The sequence below is a fragment of the Candoia aspera genome, chromosome 3 (genome assembly GCF_035149785.1).
Source record: "Candoia aspera isolate rCanAsp1 chromosome 3, rCanAsp1.hap2, whole genome shotgun sequence".
NCBI classification, from domain to species: Eukaryota; Metazoa; Chordata; class Lepidosauria; order Squamata; family Boidae; genus Candoia; species Candoia aspera.
In genome coordinates, this window is record NC_086155.1 from 170,162,581 (window position 1) to 170,182,584 (window position 20,004).

The 20,004-nt window shown below is 37.4% G+C and overlaps 1 protein-coding gene across 1 annotated transcript in view; it reads left to right on the forward strand.

Annotated features, from left to right (window-relative positions):
- The window catches only part of RP1 (RP1 axonemal microtubule associated), a 203,098-nt gene that overhangs the window by 74,882 nt on the left and 108,212 nt on the right, over positions 1-20,004 (forward strand). Inside the window, exon 25 of the mRNA XM_063299285.1 lies at positions 9,311-9,536. Coding sequence (XP_063155355.1) covers positions 9,311-9,536 — 226 coding nt within the window. The remainder of the gene's footprint in view (positions 1-9,310; positions 9,537-20,004) is intronic.

The following is a 20,004-nucleotide window of genomic DNA, read 5'->3' on the forward strand; positions in this document are numbered from 1 at the left end:
AAACCCTTTGCTTCCTATTAACACTCAAGTCATTTGAAGGAAAATCCACAGGGAAGTCCAGTAAAACTAATAAAACATACCAGCTTTCATGGATGACATAGAAGGGAGCATGTAGCAGCCTCCATGCCCTTACGATGGTGGGATGGGATGGGATGATGGGAATTTTTATGCAGCAAATATGAAAGGCACCAGTCTGGGGAAGGGTGATGCATAGTTGCCCATAGAATATAAAATATAAAGGAAATGTAAAATAAAATGATGACAGTTAACAAAATTAAAGTATTATGCATTGTAATAGCCACTGCAACTAGCAACACCACATTTCACCTATTTCAGAAATAAGTATATTAGGTTTTCGAAAATTAAAACTGTCACTCCACAAATCCAGGTGCAGATATTGACAGAAGAAGACCTTGAATTTGAACTTTAAAGTGAGTTCCATTGATATCAGAGAAATCAATGTCTCTGGGCCTAAGAGACAAGCAGAAACTAATGGGATTTATTTCAAGGCAGGAGACAACACCTCCCATTCTCAGTATTTCTGTGTTGATTTGATTAATTGTATAGATTTAGTTCCTCCCAAAATAAAATATGTGACATGAAATATACCTTCTGTTACAATAGGTATATTTTCTTTTGGTATCAGAGATTCAGTTCTGCCCCATTTTCATAAATCTGCTTACGGAATAGGAAGTTGTCTATATTTGTTTATTTTCTATCCTGCCTTTTTAAATTTTTTATAAATAACTCAAGGCAATGAACATACCTAATACTCCTTCCTCCTTGTATTTTCCTCACAACAACAACCCTGTGAGGTGAGTTGGGCTGAGAGAGAGTGACTGGCCCAAGGTCACCCAGTCAGCTTTCATGCCTAAGGCAGGACTAGAATTCTCAGTCTCCTGGTTTCTAGCCAGTTGCCTTAACCACTAGACCATACTTAATGCATTTATCCTCATGTGATCTTATACTGCTTAGTAGTACAGATGTACAGACGTACAGGTGTACAGAGCTGTCAAATCCTGATGGCCTGATTGGGTCTTTTGTATGTAGTCCAATACAATTCTCCATAGTTTACTACCCTCCAATAGGCTATCATGGGAAAATCTAAATGGTTTTGATTGTCTTTTTTGATAGAATACATTGCCAAGGGAAACAGGCCAAGAACCACGCTGAGCCGATATCTTCAACTCTAGTTCTTTATTGTTCTTACCATACAGACAAAACCTTGACAGACTGAATGTGCTCTAACTAACCTAAGTGTAAATGGAGCTACCCTGAACCTCTTAGCTTTCCCACAAACAGAATCTGGACTGTGAAATCTCTTATCTGCCTGGAATGTGCCTCCTCCTCCCTGGGAATGAGGGGCAGCTCTGAAATCCACCACATACATGAACTTTATAAGCAAACTACATTATTAGATTGCAGTGAAGTGCATCAACTTTTATAGAAAATGATGCAAGGATTTTCAAGCTAAGCTCTTTTTTTCCTTATTTTAAAAAGCATCTGTAAATTTATTTTGGGAAACCGTTCGATGAAATTTGCTGTAAACATTCTTTCCAGATTTCACGCATATGTTGAGATTCTTTTATGGAAAGGACAGGACAATCATAAGGAATAGGGAAGTGAATGCATTTTTTGGAACATATTGTCACGAACTGAGCTGGAAATATACAAGATTAATTTATGCAGAGAAAAAGTGGGCCATTGTCTTGGTTCTCTGGATTTATACACAGAGTCCCCTATATGTTGCTTCTTTCCATTTTCAACCTAAATGTACAAAATATATTAATAGCTTTTAGGTGGTGTTGTTTTTGCTAATATACTTGGATGTTCTTGCTAAAGATTTGAAGTGGCTATGAATGGCAGATAATTCTGCACCCATCTTTCTGCATGTTGTGGACATGTTAGAAATGCTTTTGTTTATATAAGATACAGACATAAGAAATGTTGACAGTGATGGATGTGTAAGCATACTTATTGCTTGCAATACTGAAATAAAATAGAAGAAGGGAAACCTCTTATTGCATTGTGCTGACAGCAATGTTCTTAAGGTTAGTAAGTACTGACAGAAAGTCTTAAATAAGCAGTGGCTGTATAGATTTCAGCTGTCTGCCCCTTCAGAACATATCATGTAACTTGGCACATATCAGCACTGTTGGCAATCTGTGCTTAAGGTAGTTTAAGAACTGGAACAGCAGGTGAATTGAAGATAAAGAATAAAGCACTTTACAAAGCTTTGTCAGTGGGTATTCAAATGCTACCTGCCATATCCTTTGGTTGTTTCCCCAAAACTCTGGAAATTTGGACAAGTTCAGATTTAGATTTAAATATATAGATTTAATAGATTTAAGGGACTGGACTTAGTAGATAGGGTCCCGGAAGAACCCTGGACAGAAGTCCACAACATTGTTCAAGAGGCGGCAACAAAATACATCCCAAAGAAAGAGAAAACCAAGAAGGCAAAATGGCTGAATGCTGAGACACTAGAAGTAGCCCAAGAAAGAAGGAAAGCACAAGACAACAGTGATAGGGGGAGATATGCCCAATTAAATGCAAAATTCCAGAGGTTAGCCAGAAGAGATAAAGAATTATTTTTAAACAAGCAATGCGCAGAAGTGGAAGAAGACAATAGAATAGGAAGGACAAGAGACCTCTTCCAGAAAATTAGAACCATCGGAGGTAAATTCCAGGCCAAAATGGGTATGATCAAAAACAAAGATGGCAAGGACCTAACAGAAGAAGAAGAGATCAAGAAAAGGTGGCAAGAATATACAGAAGACCTGTATAGGAAGGATAGCAATATCGGGAATAGCTTTGACGGTGTGGTCAGTGAGCTAGAGCCAGACATCCTGAAGAGTGAGGTTGAATAGGCCTTAAGAAGCATTGCTAATAACAAAGCGGCAGGAGACGACGGCATCCCAGCTGAACTGTTCAAAATCTTGCGAGATGATGCTGTCAAGGTAATGCATGCTATATGCCAGCAAATTTGGAAAACACAAGAATGGACATCAGATTGGAAAAAATCAACTTATATCCCCATACCAAAAAGGGAAACACTAAAGAATGTTCAAACTATCGAACAGTGGCACTCATTTCACATGCCAGTAAGGTAATGCTCAAGATCCTGCAAGGTAGACTTCAGCAATTCATGGAGCGAGAATTGCCAGATGTACAAGCTGGGTTTAGAAAAGGCAGAGGAACTAGGGACCAACTTGCCAATATCTGCTGGATAATGGAAAAGGCCAGGGAGTTTCAGAAAAAACATCTATTTCTGTTTTATTGACTATTCTAAAGCCTTTGACTGTGTGGACCATAACAAATTGTGGCAAGTTCTTAGTGGTATGGGGATACCAAGTCATCTTGTCTGCCTCCTGAGGAATCTGTATAACGACCAAGTAGCAACAGTAAGAACAGACCATGGAACAACGGACTGCTTTAAGATTGGGAAAGGAGTACGGCAGGGCTGTATACTCTCACCCTACCTATTCAACTTGTATGCAGAACACATCATGCGACATGCTGGGCTTGAGGAATCCAAGGCTGGAGTTAAAATTGCTGGAAGAAACATTAATAATCTCAGATATGCAGATGATTTCTAGAGGTGACGGACTCGTCCCTGGGGGAGCTGGGGGTGTTGACGACCGACAGGAAGCTCTGGCGTGGGCTGGTCCATGAAGTCACGAAGAGTCGGAAGCGACTAAACGAATAAACAACAACAACATGCAGATGATACCACTTTGATGGCTGAAAGCGAAGAGGAACTGAGGAGCCTTATGATGAAGGTGAAAGAAGAAAGTGCAAAAGCTGGCTTGCAGCTAAACCTGAAAAAAACCGAGATTATGACAACCAGCTTGATTGATAACTGGCAAATAGAGGGAGAAAATGTAGAAGCAGTGAAAGACTTTGTATTTCTAGGTGCGAAGATTACTGCAGATGCTGACTGCAGTCAGGAAATCAGAAGACGCTTAATCCTTGGGAGAAGAGCAATGACAAATCTCGATAAAATAGTTAAGAGCAGAGACATCACACTGACAACAAAGGTCCACATAGTTAAAGCAATGGTGTTCCCCGTAGTAACATATGGCTGCGAGAGCTGGACCATAAGGAAGGCTGAGAGAAGGAAGATCGATGCTTTTGAACTGTGGTGTTGGAGGAAAATTCTGAGAGTGCCTTGGACTGCAAGAAGATCAAACCAGTCCATCCTCCAGGAAATAAAGCCAGACTGCTCACTTGGGGGAATGATATTAAAGGCAAAACTGAAATACTTTGGCCACATAATGAGAAGACAGGACACCCTGGAGAAGATGCTGATGCTAGGGAGAGTGGAGGGCAAAAAGAAGAGGGGCCGACCAAGGGCAAGGTGGATGGATGATATTCTAGAAGTGACGGACTCGTCCCTGGGGGAGCTGGGGGTGTTGACGACCGACAGGAAGCTCTGGTGTGGGCTGGTCCATGAAGTCACGAAGAGTCGGAAGCGACTAAATGAATAAACAACAACACGATTTAGAACAGGCTCTTCAATACATATAGCGGCTTACGTACGTGCAGCTGAATTTGTGGTTTTTATGTGTGTTTTTTATGTATGGGCAGATAGTCTCTGTACTAATGGATGAAAAAGTAATACAAACACTCCTACGTCCTCTCAATGAGCAAAATGAACAGCCTTGAGTGTAAAGAACACTGCTTTTTTACACTCACATCTTCTTTAAATGTGAAACTGCTGCTGAAGGCAATCTGAATCCAGCTTTTGTGATGCAAGACCAGGAACTCACAAATATGATATGAAATATGGTACAGTAATGAGGAAAAATTGCAACATGTCACTCAAATGCTGATCTTCAATCTTCTCAAGGAAGGAAAGGGATTTTGAGATTGATGGTTGGGAGTTGGCAGGATTTGGGGGGTGGGGAGAGTTGCTGACAGTGGAAGTTGGGCTGGTAGGAATTATTGAAGGGAAAAAGAGGAAGAGAGCAGGTTCAGTTCCCAGGAGGGAAAAACAAAGATATCAAAGGTGTCTAGCCAGCTGCATGTTATCAGGGAGTCGCATTAAGGTTGTTCTTGTAGCAGCTATTGTTTGAGCCTATTTTCTTGGTTTCAGGGTTGTGGTCTATTAAAATGTTATTCTGTAAAAGCTGCTCATTGAGACCTTACCTTCAGTAAGGCCCATTTCTCAACTCTGTTTACAGAACTCAGTGCTAAATGTGAGCCTATTTTAAAAAAAAGCTCTGCTGCTTTGCCCTGGAGAGAAGGGGCTGCCTGTCATCTCCCAAAGGTAGTGGCCCCTCTTTGAGGAGAAAGGCTGCTCCTAAGCCAGATGTGCTGTGGGTGCTCTTACTGTAGTTGCCATTTGGCTAGGGAACCAGGAGGAAGGCTAGGGGGATGCAATCCAGCAGCTATATGGCTCCAAATGCACTACAGTCAGCTTTGCAAGTCCTGGGTATTTTTGGCAGTATAGGTAGTCTTTGTTTAGTGACTGTCTCGTTTAGCAATCATTTGCAGTTGCAACAGTGATTAAGAAGACCAATCCTCACATTGATGATCTTCGCAGGTCTGTAAAGCAAAGGAAAGCTGAAGTCAGACCATAAGCACAGTCATGGTTTCACTTGGCAACTGCTTTGCTTAATGACCAAGTCGCTGGTTCCAATTGTTGTCGCTAAATGAGGACAACCTGTAGATGTACTGTATGTGGAGAGACCGATCAGTGAAATGTCACTCTTCCCAACACAAATAGAATTTACACAAATAGAATTTTTTTTTACCCTGTCACCTAGAGAACAGATGCTGGGGAGCAGTAGAAGAAACAAATTAAGGGCCTATTCAAAATGCAACATGGGTAATAAGGTCATCCACATGTGTGTTTATATTCACCCAAGTTTAATTATTACTTTAACATTAGACTGTTGATGGAACTAAAGTTAGTGTTATCAACAAGCAAAAGTCCCCCTCTGTGGGGGGAGATGGGCGGTAATAGAAATTTGAATAATAAATAAATTAAATAAATAAAATGATTATAGTTTGTTCAAGGCTTCTCTTCCCCTTATAAGCAATGCTTCTTTGCTCCTGTGGATTGGTTAAAAGCTTGGGAGGAACATAAGACCCAAACTAGGAATAAGGTGGGAAATTACAAATAGGCTGGACATTCATTTGTACATCATGCATAGCCACAGTTAGTAAGCTAACAGCAAATCATGGTTTCAAATAATATGCCAGAAACTAATGACATTATGATTTGCCATAATATGTGAAACCAGTTAAAAAAATCAAATGATAATGTTTTGCATTTGCAGTGATCTCCTCAGTAAATGAAGACAAGAATTGTAGGTTGCTGCTAATTGATGGGGAGGGGGAAAATCCTAGCATAATGACCCTCCTCTTCCTATTTCTAATGTATAGAAACAGAATATTTTAGTTGCCCACTCTGATTACAGAATTTTTTTCATCAACCCTATACTGTGCAACCTGACACGTGACTGATGGTGTTCTTTCTGGCAAACAACTGCTCTCTGCTAAGCCCACGCTGCTAAGACCAGTGTTTCTCAACCTTAGTAACTCTAAGATATGTGGACTTTAATTCCCCTGAGTTGAAGTGTATGTGTCTTAAAGTTGCCAAGGTTGAGAAACACTGGATAAGATAATAGCTCTGTTACTAAAGTTCCTTGCTCCATCCCCAAACTACAGTGCTACATGGATCATACATTACCATTTCTATGCCATTTCAGAATTTACAGTGTATTCCCAAACCATCAGGCTGAATTTCCAAGAGAAGAATACCTACAGATTTTTATTATTATTATTATTATTATTATTATTATTATTATTATTATTATTTGCAAATAAATGCGCTACAGTGATTTGGAGTATCAGGTCTACTTTAAATTGGAAGGAAAAGAAGTTCTCATGGTTTTTTTCTTCTACAAAACCTCTCTCTCCTTCCCTCCCCCTCCCTTCCCTTCTTATGTAAAATGATTTTCATGTTTAGTCCAGGGATGTCAGCCAGAACCATGCAACAGTTTCTTTTATATGATGCTCCCTGCATCTCCAGTCAACATCTGGGGCTTTGTTCCAGTTTCCATCAGTGGACTGGGAGCAGTGTAGTTTCCTTAGTAGTTCTCATCCCACAGAATAACCTTTGGGCTGAAAACTGTTGTATTCCTTCAAGAGGTATCATAAAATATTGTTTTTTTTATATGAATCTTTATTAATTTATTTAAATAAACATAAAATTACATACAAACAATAATATCTTACAATACAAAAAAGAGAAGAAGAGAGAAGAAAAAGAAAAAAAAGGGGAGAGGAGAGAAAAAAAGAGAAAAATGATATATATATATATATATATATATATATATACACATACATACATACATATAAAAAAGAATAAATAAATAAATAAATAAATAAATAGAAAGATTTGGGTTTCCAACTTTCTAGATGGTACAGCTTAATATCCTAGCATGTTATTTTTTTTTCTTAATTCTCTAAATTGCCTTCATTAATTCTAATAAGAGATTAAATAATTAAAATAATTTGCTATTTACATACTATATGTTCATATTAACTTTTTGAGTCCATTCCACATATTTAAAAAAGGGTGTCCAGTCCTTTTGAAAGTCTTCCATATTTTTATCATTTAGTTGGTCTGTTAGTTTTGCCATTTGTGCCAAGTTTAGGGATTAAAGTATCCATTCTTCCACACATGGGACTAATTCTTCCCACTTTGCGGCATAAATAATTCAGGCCGAAGTAAGTTTTCCATAGTTTTTTTTTCCAAATCTTTGTTCATAAAGCCCAATAAATAGAATTCCGGTAATTTATCAATGTTTACTGCCAACATTTTACAAATTATATTATGTATAGATGACCAAAATTTTTTCACTTTTTTACAGGTCTACCACATATGGTATAAAGTTCCAATTTCTTTTTTACATTTCCAACAAACATTTGACTTATTTCAAAACATTTTCAATAATTTTTCAGGAGTAATATACCACATGTACATCATTTTATAAAAAAAATTCTTTTAAATTATAATTTAATGTAAATTTTAATCCCTTAGTCCACATTCTTTTCCAAACATCATATTCAATATTGTATCCAAAAATTTTCTCCCATTTGTTCATACATTGCTTAATTTGTACATTTAATATTCTCATTTGTAATAGCAAGAGGTATCGTAAATTATTGTTGTCTTCAATGTTAGACTGTTTTATATATTTATTTTAAAACTTTCCAGAATACGGTTGACCTAATTTTTAAGCTGTTTATTTCCTGAGACGCTTTGAATGCATTTGTTGGAAAAAGAGTATAAATGAATGAAAGGAGTAGCATGGAAGGCAGCTACTCTACCCCTCATGTGATCAGATAGAAAATATGCCATTCCCATTTACTGGTTTCCATCTCATAATAACTTTACATCTTTCTTCTGCCAGGCATCTTTAACTAGTTCAGCAGAAGAAAGTGAAGAAGTATATAATACCCTTCAGCTCCAGTGCATGCTTGCAAGAAGTCTTTTGTGTGGTTACTCATCCAATCTGTGGTCTTTGACATAATGTATTGTCAGTAACATTCAGTATTATCCTTACCACAATTATAGGTCCCCCAGCCCAATATTTGCTTTGATCTAATGTAATAACATATTTGTTAAATATATTGTTTTTAGGGTTAATCCAATTAAGTCAAGAAGTGTTTGATAATCCATTACTAAATCTGATGTTAACATCCTGAATAAATCTATTACATTTATACTTATGCAAAGTGATCCTTAAGCAGAATAGTAATGATATTTTGAGCAAAACTCTGTCTAAGGCCATTAACACATTTAGTTTTAAACTTTAAATAGTTGGTTCATCTTTGAATATAAAACTTAAGTAGATCTAGACAGAGTCCTATAAACATGTGAACTGGGATCTCAATACTTATAGGAGCATCTCCTGTCATATGTACCTACCTAAGTCCCAAAATTAGCAACACAGCCTTTTCTTCAAATCTCTCCTCAGTTTCAATTCTTGCCAGTAGCCCCAAGGGTTTACCTTTTGGTAACTGTCCTTCAACTGGGCAGTGGTCTCCTAAGAAAAGTTAAGCTGCCCACTTTAGTACATTTTTCAGCATTAAACTATGACATTCTTGTCCTCCCCCAGGCCTTCTAAACAACATGTTATCTTCATTTTATGTTAATGATAGTTATTGGCTGATTTGTTTGTTTTCATTTTGTTTTCATCTGATTTGTAGGATGGGTTAATTATTTCGATTTATCCATATGGGCCAGTGAAATATAATGAGAGCTTTTCTTATCTATTTTAATATTTTCCAGATTAAACTAAAGGATGTTGGAGAGCCATATAAAATCCGGATTGGCCATGACAACAGTGGAGCAGATCCCAGTTGGTACCTTAATGAGATTAGATTGCAGAGAATGAATGTGCCATCTAAGCAAGAAATATGTTTTCCTGTCAACTGCTGGCTATCTGAAGACCAGGGAGATGGAGACACATGGAGAGAAATACCAGTTAGGAGGCCTAAAAAAGAACTTCTACCATGTATGTCTGGAATATATAATTCTTTTTATTCAGCTATATGTGTATTGTGCATTAGCCTCAATGAGATATCTTTTATGATTCATCTTATAAAAGTGTTATGAATGTAATGAAATAAGAGTAGGAGAACTTTAGATGTCAGGCAGGTATACTTTCCTACTATTGTTCAAAATAATAAATAGTTCAAAATATTTATTGTTCAGAAATAAATTTAAAATGTCCCAAGATCAATGGGTTATTTTAGCAACTTCTTCATCCTCACTTAAGCTTTTTACAAAAACCAGAAATTAATATATCCCCTTGTGTCGTACAGAGGGAATCTAGATTGTTACTTTTTCAAAACTGTTTTAATAAAGTTTATTTGACAAGGAAAAATAGATTGGGAACTTTGGCAAGATTATATAAATTCTGTGGTGAGGAAAGAATTATTTGCCCAGTCTTGCACGTGTTGAATGAAATAAGAATGTAAATGACATTAGCAAATGAATTAGAATATAATACTGGTGGATGTTAGGAGGAGCTGTGCAATCAGCCAGGCCAATGTTATTTAATCTGACTTATTATATCTAAAATTATTCACAGACACAAAGGCTTTGGATTGGTTTTCTGATGTACTGAACCATAATAGAATCCAAGAACTAAAAAGGGAAATAAAGGCTGCTAAAGGCAAGCAGCTGCATTCTCAATTTAGCATAGCAGACCTTGTCATTTACCTATATAGCATGCCATTGGTAAAAGAGAACGTAAAATACCAGAAATAATTATAGAGTGGAATACATAACCTAAATAATATAACCTAAATAATATATTCTAAAAAAGACAGAATAATGGAATTATGGAAATATATGCTTTGGAAAATCTGTGGAAGATGTTCTTTGAAACGTGCTTTGGAACATGGTGACTTATTAAAATAGCTGTATATTTTATGTGACATGTTAAAGCAGCTCTATTTTTTTCTAGTTCAAGCTGAAGTCCGAATAAAGACAAAGCTGTTTTAAAGAGGAGCTGTGTTTGCTCTCCCACATGTTGCAGAGCATCTCTTAGAAGTAATTTCCAAAGTATGCACAGCCCTAGGGCCCAGCCCTATATGTCCATGTACTGTATGAGATGGGCATAAGCACTTTGCATCCAGAACAGAATATTTCCACTTAAGCCTTTTAAAGCCTTAGACTGGCATTGCTCAAAAATATATATATATAAAATGTGTGTGTGTGTGTATGTATATGTATATGTATATATGTATATATCTTCAGCAAAGGATCGTTACCTTGTTGTGGTGCTGGAGCTTGAGCACCTCAATGATGCCATGAGCTAAACCATGAAGGGCCACCCAAGACGGGAAGGTCATGACAGAGAGGTCAGACTAAACGCGATCCCTGGGGAAGGTAATGGCAACCCACCCCAGTATTCTTGCCATGAAAACTAAATGGATCAGTACAACCAGAGATATGTCAGTATACCATCGGAAGATGAGACCCCCAGGTCGGAAGATGGTCAAAATGCTACTGGGGAGCAACAGAGGATGAGTTCAACTAGCCCCAGACGTGATGACGCAGCTAGCTCAAAGCCGAAAGGACAGCTAGCGGCCGACGGTGCTAGTGGTGAACGGTGAAACCGATGTTCTAAGGATCAGCACACCATTGGAACCTGGAATGTAAGATCTATGAGCCAGGGCAAATTGGATGTGGTTATGGGTGAGATGTCAAGATTAAAGATAGACATTTTGGGCGTCAGTGAACTGAAATGGACTGGAATGGGCCACTTCACATCAAATGACCACCAGATCTACTACTGTGGACAAGAGGACCACAGAAGAAATGGAGTAGCCTTCATAATTAATAGTCAAGTGGCTAAAGCAGTGCTTGGATACAATCCAAAAAATGATAGAATGATCTCAGTTCGAATTCAGGGCAAGCCATCTAACATCACAGTGATCCAAATATACGCCCCAACCACAGATGCTGAAGAAGCTGAAGTAGAGCAGTTCTATGAGGATCTGCAGCACCTACTGGATGACACGCCTAAAAGAGATGTTATTTTCATCATGGGAGACTGGAATGCTAAGATGGGCAGTCAAATGACACCTGGAATTACAGGTAAGCATGGCCTGGGAGAATAAAACGAAACAGGACACAGGCTGATAGAATTTTGCCAAGACAACTCAATGTGCATAACAAACACTCTCTTCCAGCAACCTAAGAGACAGCTTTATACATGGACTTCCTCAGATGGACAACACCGAAATCAGATTGACTACATCCTTTGCAGCCAAAGGTGGCGGACATCTATACAGTCGGTAAAAACAAGACCTGGAGCTGACTGTAGTTCCGATCACGAACTTCTTATTGCACAATTTAGGATCAGACTAAAGAGATTAGGGAAGACCCACAGATCAGCTAGATATGAGCTCACTAATATTCCTAAGGAATATGCAGTGGAGGTGAAGAATCGATTTAAGGGACTGGACTTAGTAGATAGGGTCCCAGAAGAACTATGGACAGAAGTTCGCCACATTGTTCAGGAGGCGGCAACAAAATACATCCCAAAGAAAGAGAAAACCAAGAAGGCAAAATGGCTGTCTGCTGAGACACTAGAAGTAGCCCAAGAAAGAAGGAAAGCAAAAGGCAACAGTGATAGGGGGAGATATGCCCAATTAAATGCAAAATTCCAGAGGTTAGCCAGAAGAGATAAGGAATTATTTTTAAACAAGCAATGTGCGAAAGTGGAAGAAGACAATAGAATAGGAAGGACAAGAGACCTCTTCCAGAAAATTAGAAACATCGGAGATAAATTCCAGGCCAAAATGGTATGATCAAAAACAAAGATGGCAAGGACCAAACAGAAGAAGAAGAGATCAAGAAAAGGTGGCAAGAATATACAGAAGACCTGTATAGGAAGGATAACAATATCGGGGATAGCTTTGATGGTGTGGTCAGTGAGCTAGAGCCAGACATCCTGAAGAGTGAGGTTGAATGGGCCTTAAGAAGCATTGCTAATAACAAGGCGGCAGGAGACGATGGCATCCCAGCTGAACTGTTCAAAATCTTGCGAGATGATGCTGTCAAGGTAATGCATGCTATATGCCAGCAAATTTGGAAAACACAAGAATGGACATCAGATTGGAAAAAATCAAGTTATAACCCCATACCAAAAAAGGGAAACACTAAAGAATGTTCAAACTATCGAACAGTGGCACTCATTTCACATGCCAGTAAGGTAATGCTCAAGATCCTGCAAGGTAGACTTCAGCAATTCATGGAGCGAGAATTGCCAGATGTACAAGCTGGATTTAGAAAAGGCAGAGGAACTCGGGACCAAATTGCCAATATCCGCTGGATAATGGAAAAAGCCAGGGAGTTTCAGAAAAACATCTATTTCTGTTTTATTGACTATTCTAAAGCCTTTGACTGTGTGGACCATAACAAATTGTGGCAAGTTCTTAGTGGTATGGGGATACCAAGTCATCTTGTATGCCTCCTGAAGAATCTGTATAACGACCAAGTAGCAACAGTAAGAACAGACCACGGAACAACGGACTGGTTTAAGATTGGGAAAGGAGTACGGCAGGGCTGTATACTCTCACCCTACCTATTCAACTTGTATGCAGAACACATCATGCGACATGCTGGGCTTGAGGAATCCAAGGCTGGAGTTAAAATTGCTGGAAGAAACATTAACAATCTCAGATATGCAGATGATACCACTTTGATGGCTGAAAGCGAAGAGGAACTGAGGAGCCTTATGATGAAGGTGAAAGAAGGAAGTGCAAAAGCTGGCTTGCAGCTAAACCTGAAAAAAACCAAGATTATGGCAACCAGCTTGATTGATAACTGGCAAATAGAGGGAGAAAATGTAGAAGCAGTGAAAGACTTTGTATTTCTAGGTGCGAAGATTACTGCAGATGCTGACTGCAGTCAGGAAATCAGAAGACGCTTAATCCTTGGGAGAAGAGCAATGACAAATCTCGATAAAATAGTTAAGAGCAGAGACATCACACTGACAACAAAGGCCCGCATAGTTAAAGCAATGGTGTTCCCCATAGTAACATATGGCTGCGAGAGCTGGACCATAAGGAAGGCTGAGAGAAGGAAGATCGATGCTTTTGAGCTGTGGTGTTGGAGGAAAATTCTGAGAGTTCCTTGGACTGCAAGAAGATCAAACCAGTCCATCCTCCCAGAAATAAAGACAGACTGCTCACTTGGGGAAATGATATTAAAGGCCAAACTGAAATACTTTGGCCACATAATAAGAAGACATGACACCCTGGAGAAGATGCTGATGCTAGGGAGAGTGGAGGGCAAAAGGAAGAGGGGCCGACCAAGCGCAAGGTGGATGGATGATATTCTAGAGGTGATGGACTTGTCCCTGGGGGAGCTGGGGGTGTTGACGACCGACAGGAAGCTCTGGCGTGGGCTGGTCCATGAAGTCACGAAGAGTCGGAAGTCACTGAACGAATAAACAACAAACAAAATATGTATATAAATAAATAAATAAATAAATAAATAAATTATCAAAGATACATTTGTTGATGGCCAGACTGGTTTCATTCAGTAGTGATTCCTTTCTGATTTTGCTATATGTTATTGTCTTTGTTTGTTTGTTTGTTTACTTGAGTTTTGTTCCATTCTCTTTCTTTTAGTGGTTTGCAATATGGATATTTACTATTTTTATAATTAATACCATTTTATTTGTAAGTTATAATCTGATCTGAAAAGGGGTATAAGAAGTAGATTCTGACTGGGGGTTATAGGAGCTATAGGACAACATAGCTGGAAGTTATTCAGTCAGTTTAGTTTTGTTTTCCTTGGGCAATGCTTGGACGTGAGAAGACAACCTGTCTGAAAACAGAATTCTTTGCATGTCAACAAGCACTTTGTGGATGCAGCAAAGTAAAAAATCTTCACAGTTTTCCTCTGGACTACTCTTCTTGTTGGGTATATTATTTTTCCAAATAGAATATTTGTTTAGCTTTATTAATATTGGTGGCATAATGGCATATTTATCTTTGCCATTCCTATTACATTATGTTTATTGAAATATATTTGACAAATAAAAGTAAATGGAAACATTATATAGCTGTTAGACACATCCTAAATTTGTACATTTATAACTTCAAATTACTTATTGATTTTTGACTCATTTAAATTGAACATCAATAGACACTCAACCCAACTGTGGATTTCTGCTACTATTTTTTACCACTGCAGGGTATAAAATTTTTGGCCATCTGCATTTCCAATTGTAAAAGGATAATTGTATAGAAGCTTGGAAACAGCCATTATATGTAGGTATTATATCAAAGGAGACAAATGATAAAAGATACCCTATTACAATCCAATATACATTTCTGAGTAATCACAAATCTTTTGCCACCAATTCATTCACTAATTTAAAAAGTTGTTTTGTCAGAAATATGAACTAGAAGAAGAAAGTATGTTTCATGTTTACCTTCCATTCAGGAATCAGCAATCTTTTAACTAAGGCTTCACGTTGCCTCTGAACTTCCTAAATTTGTTAGAGATTGTTACCTTGTATTCTTTCAGAACAGAACCATAAAACCATACTTTGATTTTCTCCATTTGCTGAATGAGTCATTCAACCTGTTTCCTTTTTAACCTAATATTTAACCTCCTTCATACTTCTCTACATCTTACTGTCTTCATTTGTCTTTCACAATATTAGTGGTTTATGCAAATACCACTGAACTATATTTTTTCCAGATTCCTTGCCCACCTCCCCTATCTACTTTTCCTCAGATCTGTCCATTTGATATTGCTTATAATTCTACCTGTACTATGGGATTTTCACCCCTCTTGTCAAGCCTTTATTTATACATTTATTTATATGAAATGTATATACTGCCATATTTCAAAGGTGGTTCACAGAAACAAGAAAACCAAGAAATAAAGCCCCACCCCAACAACCCCCCCAAATACAGATTGATCATGTTTGTGTTCATTCAGTATTTTTCAGCATCCATTAATTTGATCCTCTGCTAGTTTTACCACACATACTATTTAAGTTACCCATTCCCACTGCATTCAACTTGTATATTTCTTCTAACATTCTCAACTCTGATTTTCATATAAGAAATTGGGCAGAAGCATGCTTATTTGCACAACAGTTTTTGCTTCTTTTGACAAACATTCATTCCTCACAATAGATCACATGCTATCTTATCTTTCTACAAGAATTCTCATGTCTAAAAATATGTCCATCTTTAGTAAACCTTCTACAAAGGTATACAAATTCATCTACTTGGTCTATCATTCTTTCATTTATGTATAACTTGCAATCATTTATACTATTTTCCCTATCAAATGCATTATTTTGTTTTTGATGCTTTTCAATTCTATAGTCCTTGTTACATCACACAATCTATGTAACATTCACTGAAAAATCACCTGGATTATCAGTCAGTAACATTGCATTATCTGCCTTAAAATACATAAACATCCCTAACCAAACAACATATTTCTAACATCAGAAGCATTCTTTATATATTTATTTATAAATTCATTGTCCTGCTAATTGCTGCGCCATTTGGTGAGCATTACATTCACACATGGTTTACTTCCACCTTGTACCAGTCTTACTGCATTCAGCAATCAACCTCCATCTTGATACTAAGGCAGAGCATTTCACAATTCATACTTATTCATTTTGTCATAAGCTTTCTCTAAATCAACCAATGTTCAAAAAACTTTTGATCACACATTCATATATTTCTCAATGATTTGCTGAAGAACAGACATTTAGTTTGCATACCTCTGCTCAGCATCAAGCCATATTGTACTTCTAAAATTTTACTCATTATCACCTCCCATCCTCTTTCAGTCAGGATTCTGCCAAACATGTACTTAGCACAACTTCATAAGCAAAACATACCCATATTTTAACATTTCTCCAATTACTCCATTTCACAAGGTTTACGGTATGACTTCCTTTTCATTGTTTTTCTTGAACACTAGAAAAACTCCTTCCTTCCTTCTCCAAGAAGTGTACAAATGAATGAAGATACAATGATACAGCAATACAATAAACAACAACAATATTATGTTACTGTAAAATAGAATACACTGCTACTGTATTCCCCAATACCTTCCAGAATAACCAGGTATTAGCAATCTTTTGGAAAATAGTGAGAGACAGGGTCATCATCACCTTTGGGCACAAGCTGTTCCAAAGAGAACAGGGATGTCCTTAGGAGGAGATATAAAGGTCAAGATAGAGGCCACAACCACATGATCAACCACTGCCCCTTTTTAACTTGCAAATGCAATACATGTAAAAAAAGAGTTGGGGCTTTGTTCATGCAGTCATAGATGACATCTTAACTTCTTTTACTTTCCTCTGCAGACACCCCAGAAAAAAACAGAGCTTCTACTGAAAATGTTTACTTCTGTCTCATTGAAGGGAATATTTAACAGACATTCTCTGCTTTATTCAGTGGCATTTGCTTCAGTTATAGTCTTCATCATGTTAGCACCATTCCCATATATATCTCCAAAGTCCTCCTTCCAGCATTCCCTTATTTCAGTTTCAAAATAAATCCAAATAAATCCATCATTTTAATATTTAATTCCATTTATTCTATTGGAAGCTCCTCACTTAGCCTGCTTTACCCAATTTGAAAACCATTTTTTCTATCAAAATTCTTGGCAGTTCCTCTTTTTCTTTTAATAATTCCTTCCTCCCTTTGGCTATATTATTTACAATGATCTTTTCCTCTCATTATACATAACTTTTGCTTTTTATTATTTTGACATCAGTCATTTTCTTCTATTTTTGTTCCTCATCCACAACATCTTTCACTTCATCAGCATGTATCCATTTTCCAGCATTTACTTTCCAGCATGCATCCATTTTCATATTTTCCATCAGGGTAACTCCACACACTTCTGTGGTGTTCTATTCCAAGCAGTTCCTACATCCCTTTTCCTTACATCTACTTTCCATTTAGTCTATTGGAAGATTTAACACATTTTCTAATACTTTTTCATGCAGGATCATACTGTGTCTTCCAGCAGTCATACTTTCATTTCTGTTTCTTTCACTTTTTTTCCTTTTCTTCCATATCCAGTTTTCCTCAAGATCCAACATTACAATTGGATCTGTGTACAATTATCTTTGGAATGCTAAACTGAAACAACTGCAGTGAAAAAAAAAGTATACCAAAACCTTTCTAGGCTGAGTAAAATTGAACAAAAAAAATTAGTATTATGGGCAGAACTTTTCTAACACCCTTCAGAATGGAAGGCTAGTTTAGCAAGGTATGAATTCTAAAAATTGTGGTTCACTAGTATGTGTGAATACAGGCAATGGCAAAAGAAATTAGACACTTGTAGAATATCATGTGCCTATGTGAAGGTTCGTCTCACCCTTGAACTGCTGAGAGCAAGCATATCAGATAGCAAAGCAGAGCTTGAGAATAAATCCTTTATCTTCATCAGTACTTCTTCCAAGATTTCAGTTTGCCTTGCTCCAGTTATAAGTCCTATCTATTCTTCCTTAGCTGTTTTGACTCAGGTACTCAGGTACCAGCTTAATTAAAGCCCACATCTTAGCACCACAAATATTCAAATCTCACGTATTTTAGAAAGCATTGCCCCCTCTCTCCAGGAAGTACCATCTTGATTGCATTAATTAAACTTGATTAATTTCTGCTTCTTGTTTATATTGCTTGATCCTGGGTATTTCCAGAGAGTGGGTGAATGTAGCTATTCAAACTAATTTCTGCATGCTGGAAGTAATATCTTCAGACTTTTGTTTGAGTCATTAAATTGTATTTTCCTACATTATTTCCTATTTGACAGAAGCTATGACAATTCCCTGTATACTGCAGTTTGATGCTAATTTAATGCCACCAAATTCAAGGTACAATGGCTTCAAATTGCTGCAGAAAAGCAGAAAATCTGGCCCTGAAGCATGGTTGTAATACTTTACATATTATCATGTGTTATTGCTATACAAATTATAGTACTTTTTTTCCCTTGCTTGTACATAAAAGTTTGGAAAGGATTTGGAATTTTTTGACTAGCACAGATAGGGAAGATAGCTAGAGACCCAGAGATCTATGGCCAATCCCATAAGCAGCTACTTTAGAGGACATTACATTCTGAAATAACAAAGTTGCTCCTATCAGCAAAGCAAAATGAAGCTTTCTTGGAATATTTGCGCTTTATTTAAACCCTTAGAGCTTGTATCCCACTCTTTGATCTCTATGTTTTAAACAGAAAGTATGAACTGAATTCCATGCATGTGTAATGAAAATTCTTCTATGTTATTCTTAATCCAATATGAAAAATCTCAGTTTTTTATCAGCGTGGTGGTATGATACAACTGCAATAAACTAAGCCACATTGTGTGCAGTTAGCCCAATTTTCTTGGTGTGCACAACACACTGAATTTTTAAGCAACCACTACAGAGTTTCATATACCAGCCTAAAAAGTAGTAGGCTGGGTTGTGGGTCAGTGAGTCATGCAAGCACAGCCTTTATTTTTTAAGTTCTGTCACCACAGCTAGTGTGGCCTTAACTGGAGACAGAGTGCTTTGCCTAAAGCTGAAATATTATTTCGGGATCTAATACTCCCTGAGCATAACCCAGAGCATATTTTACAGAAAGGGAAAGAGTCCCTTTCTGTAAAATAACAACAATGCATAACCTTTCAAACCATGATGAAATATATGCACAGTGAAGAATGCCATTCTTTTAAATTACAGTTTTTACAAGTAGAATAAACAGCCCTATATGTATGCAAGAGACGGTTTATTTTTGCTTATCCTGTAAATGACCAAGAAGATAATTTTTTTCTTGGCCTGAAATCCTGACTTTTGATGATTTGATTGATAATACCCTGTGAAGTAGACTACTACTTCCCTGTTCCCTGCTTCCCTGATGGGAATCACTTTTTTTGTTTGTTTGTTATTTGTGCTGCTGCAGTTTAGTAATTCACAGGTCTGAAGGAAAAGAACAAATCATTATGCCATTAGGCAATAAAAGTGTGATATGCTTATGAACTGTCATGTTAAAAAATTAGTCATTCCATTCCTTGAAGTTTTCAAAACTGGAGAAAGTTGCGATCTGTGGATCAAACTAGCCTATGGATTATATCTGCCAATTTGTTTGTATGTCACCAATATGTGCTTGTTATCTGTTTCCACTGATATGGGCTCATGCATGAGTAATCTCTGCAGGATTATTATTTACCATATTTTTATACTGTTCCCTGTGTTCAGGAAATCTCACAATGGGCATGCACTAATATGTTGGGGCAACCCTTTTCTAAGACCTGCGTCTGAATTTTGCTTACTCAAGAGGGAAACAGAGAATCCACAACAAAGAATGAACAAGCACACAATCTGAGTTATAGAAACCCCACCTCAGAGTGGCTAGTTTTTGCGTTAAGAAACCATTTCCTATCTTTGATCACACATATACTCAAAGATGTTTTAGTCTTAATATTGAAT